The sequence below is a fragment of the Malurus melanocephalus genome, unplaced genomic scaffold (assembly GCF_030028575.1).
Source record: "Malurus melanocephalus ecotype Western Australia unplaced genomic scaffold, MMel_1.1 scaffold_128, whole genome shotgun sequence".
Classification (NCBI taxonomy): domain Eukaryota; kingdom Metazoa; phylum Chordata; class Aves; order Passeriformes; family Maluridae; genus Malurus; species Malurus melanocephalus.
This window is the reverse complement of record NW_026623360.1, coordinates 1,233,213-1,236,921: the sequence shown is the minus strand read 5'-3', so window position 1 is coordinate 1,236,921 and position 3,709 is coordinate 1,233,213. Positions and strand designations below refer to the sequence as shown.

At 38.8% G+C, this 3,709-nt stretch overlaps 1 protein-coding gene across 1 annotated transcript in view; it reads left to right on the top strand.

Annotated features, from left to right (window-relative positions):
• The window catches only part of LDHB (lactate dehydrogenase B), an 11,669-nt gene that overhangs the window by 3,678 nt on the left and 4,282 nt on the right, over positions 1-3,709 (top strand). Inside the window, exons 3-4 of the mRNA XM_057370537.1 lie at positions 1,686-1,803; positions 2,306-2,479. Coding sequence (XP_057226520.1) covers positions 1,686-1,803; positions 2,306-2,479 — 292 coding nt within the window. The remainder of the gene's footprint in view (positions 1-1,685; positions 1,804-2,305; positions 2,480-3,709) is intronic.

Sequence of the window (3,709 nt, the reverse complement as noted above, 5' to 3'; positions counted from 1 at the left end):
GAGACAGTCACTGCTCTGGCCCTGCTGGCCACACTATTCCTGATACACCCAGAATGCCTTTGGTGTTTTTGGCCAGCTGGCTTGGCTCTAATACTGATTTCAGTTTAMTGGTGTGGTATTAAATATATAAATTTGGATGACACCAAAACTGACACGTTGGCTACTTTTAGCTCCTGCTCAGTTAGAGACAAGTCATTGATGTTGCCACACTCATTTAGAAATGGTAACAGCTCCACAGTCACAAGTAAGCTTCTCTCAATGAAAATTTGTGTAAAGCTTCATTCCTGTGTATGGTAATAAAGAGATGAAATCTCCTCTAGGCAAGTGATGCAAATTCATGAAATTAGTTATTGGAGAGCTGTTCTAGGTGCTCTTAGATTTTAGGGAGAATTGGCTCTTGGAACCTGCAAAGTATAGGGAATGCTGGTTGCAAGTTCTTTACTGCAAGTCCTGTGTGGTCTGGCTGTGTGTGTACAAATCTACCCATAACTGCACATGTGCACACATTTCAAATTCTGACTGCACTAATTTTTAACTGGTTTAACACCAGGGACTTCAGTTAATAATGTTTTCTCATAGTGTATAAACAACTGAGAATAATTTTAACCTGCAGGGTTAAATTTCTGTTTGAAAACAGAAAAAGTACAAATATAGATTACTATGCTTTTCCTTCSGCAGTTAATAAAATCAGCTGCTAAAGGAAGCAATGCAAAAAAGCAGTAAACTAACATTTTAAAGTATGAAATGAAAATATTAAATATGCCTGTTGTTAAATACATTCTTCTACAGGAAAAACTGCATATTCTTTCATGTTTAAAATATTTTAGTTGCTAAAARTGGTTTAACTGCTTTTAAATGGGGTGCAGATATCTAGGAAAATGAAGAGAAGTAGTAATTTAAATTTTGGTGTACTTGACTGCATGATAAGCCTTTAAGGRTAGTGGAATTTACCAGGGTAGTAAACATTTCTGTCAAAAAGCAGTAAAGCTTTGCATTAGACCATAAAGCCTTTCTCCTCCACCCCCATATTTCATTGTTTTCGTGTTCTGAGGCTGTATGACGTTATCTCCCAGCTTGACAGCAAATACATGGCTAAATCTGTTCTGGAGACATAAAATAYGTAATACAATTCCTGTAGAGAAAAATAGCTAAAGAATACATTTTTTTCTTGATTTTAGTATTAAGGAAATGAAGTCTGTTCCCAATGTCTATTTTTGTGTAATGAGTTGATTGATGAGATGTTGAAAGAGAATACTTACTTGAAAATTATGTGGTATGTTCCTTTACATATTTAGATATTTAACACAACCCTATTTGCTAGMTAGATTTAGAGGGTTTGTTGCAACTGTGAAAGATGTAGCTCTTTTCCAATGGTAATAACTTGGAATTATTACCAATTATGAAGTGCCTTCCTAGCACAGGGTTGGCTGTGCACTCTGATTCCCCACAAATAATACCTTTTTTGGGAAGTCTGAGTGAGTTTCATGAACCTGTACTGTAGTAGCCTCTGACTTTGCAGGATACGTTAGAACACCAAGATAGTGCTGTCCCGCTGGTTTATTTGGAGAAGAGATGATTTCAGATTGATGTAACATGTTACTTTAAAGTGTAATATAGCTCAACTCTAGGCTAACTTTAATATGCATGTGAMCTGCTTCATTGACTCCACATTTTGTTGTTTTCAGGATCTTTGCGATGAGCTTGCTCTAGTTGATGTTATGGAAGACAAACTAAAAGGAGAAATGATGGATCTACAACATGGGAGCTTGTTCCTTCACACTCACAAGATTGTGGCAGACAAAGGTGCACCTCAGTTTCTTTTATTTAATACTGATATTCTGTGACTTTGCTTAATAGTGGAGCATTAGTTGTGCAATCCTAAAGAACTCCTAGGATTTGGCATTGAAAGAGTGAAGTGTGTGAGTTGGAGTGAGAGTTCAGATGAACATAATGGGAGAAGCTGTTAAGCTGGGCTGTCTCTTACATCTCTTTACACTTCACTATGTGTTTAGTGAAACTGATTTTAGTGAAACTGYAGTCCCTCTAATGTAGAGGAATTAATATTATTTTCAGAGTGGAAATAAGATCCAGAACTTCCATACCCACGTATTCATATATCAGGTCAATGTCATGGGATGGTGCTGGCTTTAAAACTGATTCCTTATGTTTCTGGGTTCGATTGCAATGCACAGTGGAGCAGCTCCCTGTAACACCTGCATTAACACAATGCTGCTGGCATTAGCTGCTGGAATTGGTGGAATTATTTTAAACACACTCTGTATCTTCTCCCCTGTGCTCTGGTTAGATTATGCTGTCACTGCCAACTCCAAGATCGTGGTGGTGACTGCAGGAGTCCGTCAGCAGGAGGGCGAAAGTCGGCTCAACCTGGTGCAGAGGAATGTGAATGTCTTCAAATTCATCATTCCTCAGGTYGTGAAATACAGCCCCAACTGCACCATCCTGGTGGTTTCCAACCCAGGTAAGGCAGTCTTTTTCTAAACACTTAACAAATTTGGTTTGGCAAATTAAAACACTGGCCAGTTCTCAGAAAATCTCTTCAAATACGAATTGTAGAAAATTAATAGATTTTTGTGGATGTCTCTTGTTCAGTTGCTAACAGCAGAGTACAGGCAAGTAGTCTGTACTTTCTGATGCTTTTTTTATTCAGAATTTSTCATGGTGTTCATATTTTAAAAGAATGCATTGTAATAAATACTTCAGTTAGTTGCATAGTTCATCTCAAGCAGTAGGAAGTTTAAAATTTTTTATCTCTAATGGATAGCTTTTGTGGCTGGATAGAATATGGCTGTTTTTCAGCATGAAGAACTTCCTCTGTAGTCATGGCTATATTTTCAGGAAAAAGAATTTGCATGCTGAAGCCTATGGTGGAACAAGGGTAACTGTACTCCACAGTTCAATTAAAACAGAAAAAGATTGAGTTCATTATGCATATTWGTATGTTCACTTGCAAGTATCTCAGTTCACTGAGATAGCTTGGATATTTGTACGTGTAAAGGTGACTGTAAATGTTCTGATGTCCTTTGTAGAGTTTCCCCGTAGGGTTGTCTTTGCTTAATTCAACATTTGAATGAGGCCAGTACTGCAAAGCTCTGGTGTTGAAGTGACATTGCTTTTAAAGATAACCTGGCAGAGTGGAACCAGTGCATTCAGCTCTGCTGGAGGTTGAGTAATTAGCTTGTGTACAATTAGCCAGTGTTCTGAGCAAATGCAGTAACTTGCAGCAGTTTTAAACACTTACCTGAAAATCAAACTGCGACAAAGATCAGGCTGTTCCTGTTCTAGCAAGGCTGGATTCAGCCTGCAGACTTGTCTCCAGTAGAGCAGCTGCGGGAGAGGAATGGCATGTTGCTTTTTCAGAATTATTTTCATAATCTTTTGTTTTCTAAGCATAGTTGAAAGTTGTGTGAAGTTTTGTCTACTAGTTTTATATTATGAAGGTCACTGTGAGGCCATGAGAAGGAACTTCAAGGGCGTGCACTGCATGTGTGTTGGTGTGTGACCTTGATGCCCTTCCGTGCCCCAGCTGAAGCCGTAGGGAGCACACCACTTGTGACAGTGAGGTGTGAACTGTGCTTTGGTGCCTGAGCAGAGCAAATGATGAATTTCAGATCTGTGTACACAAATGGGTTGCCTCCTGAGAGCTGTCTGGCTCCTCAGAGTTGGAGTCATAATTAATTTGTGCAGCCTG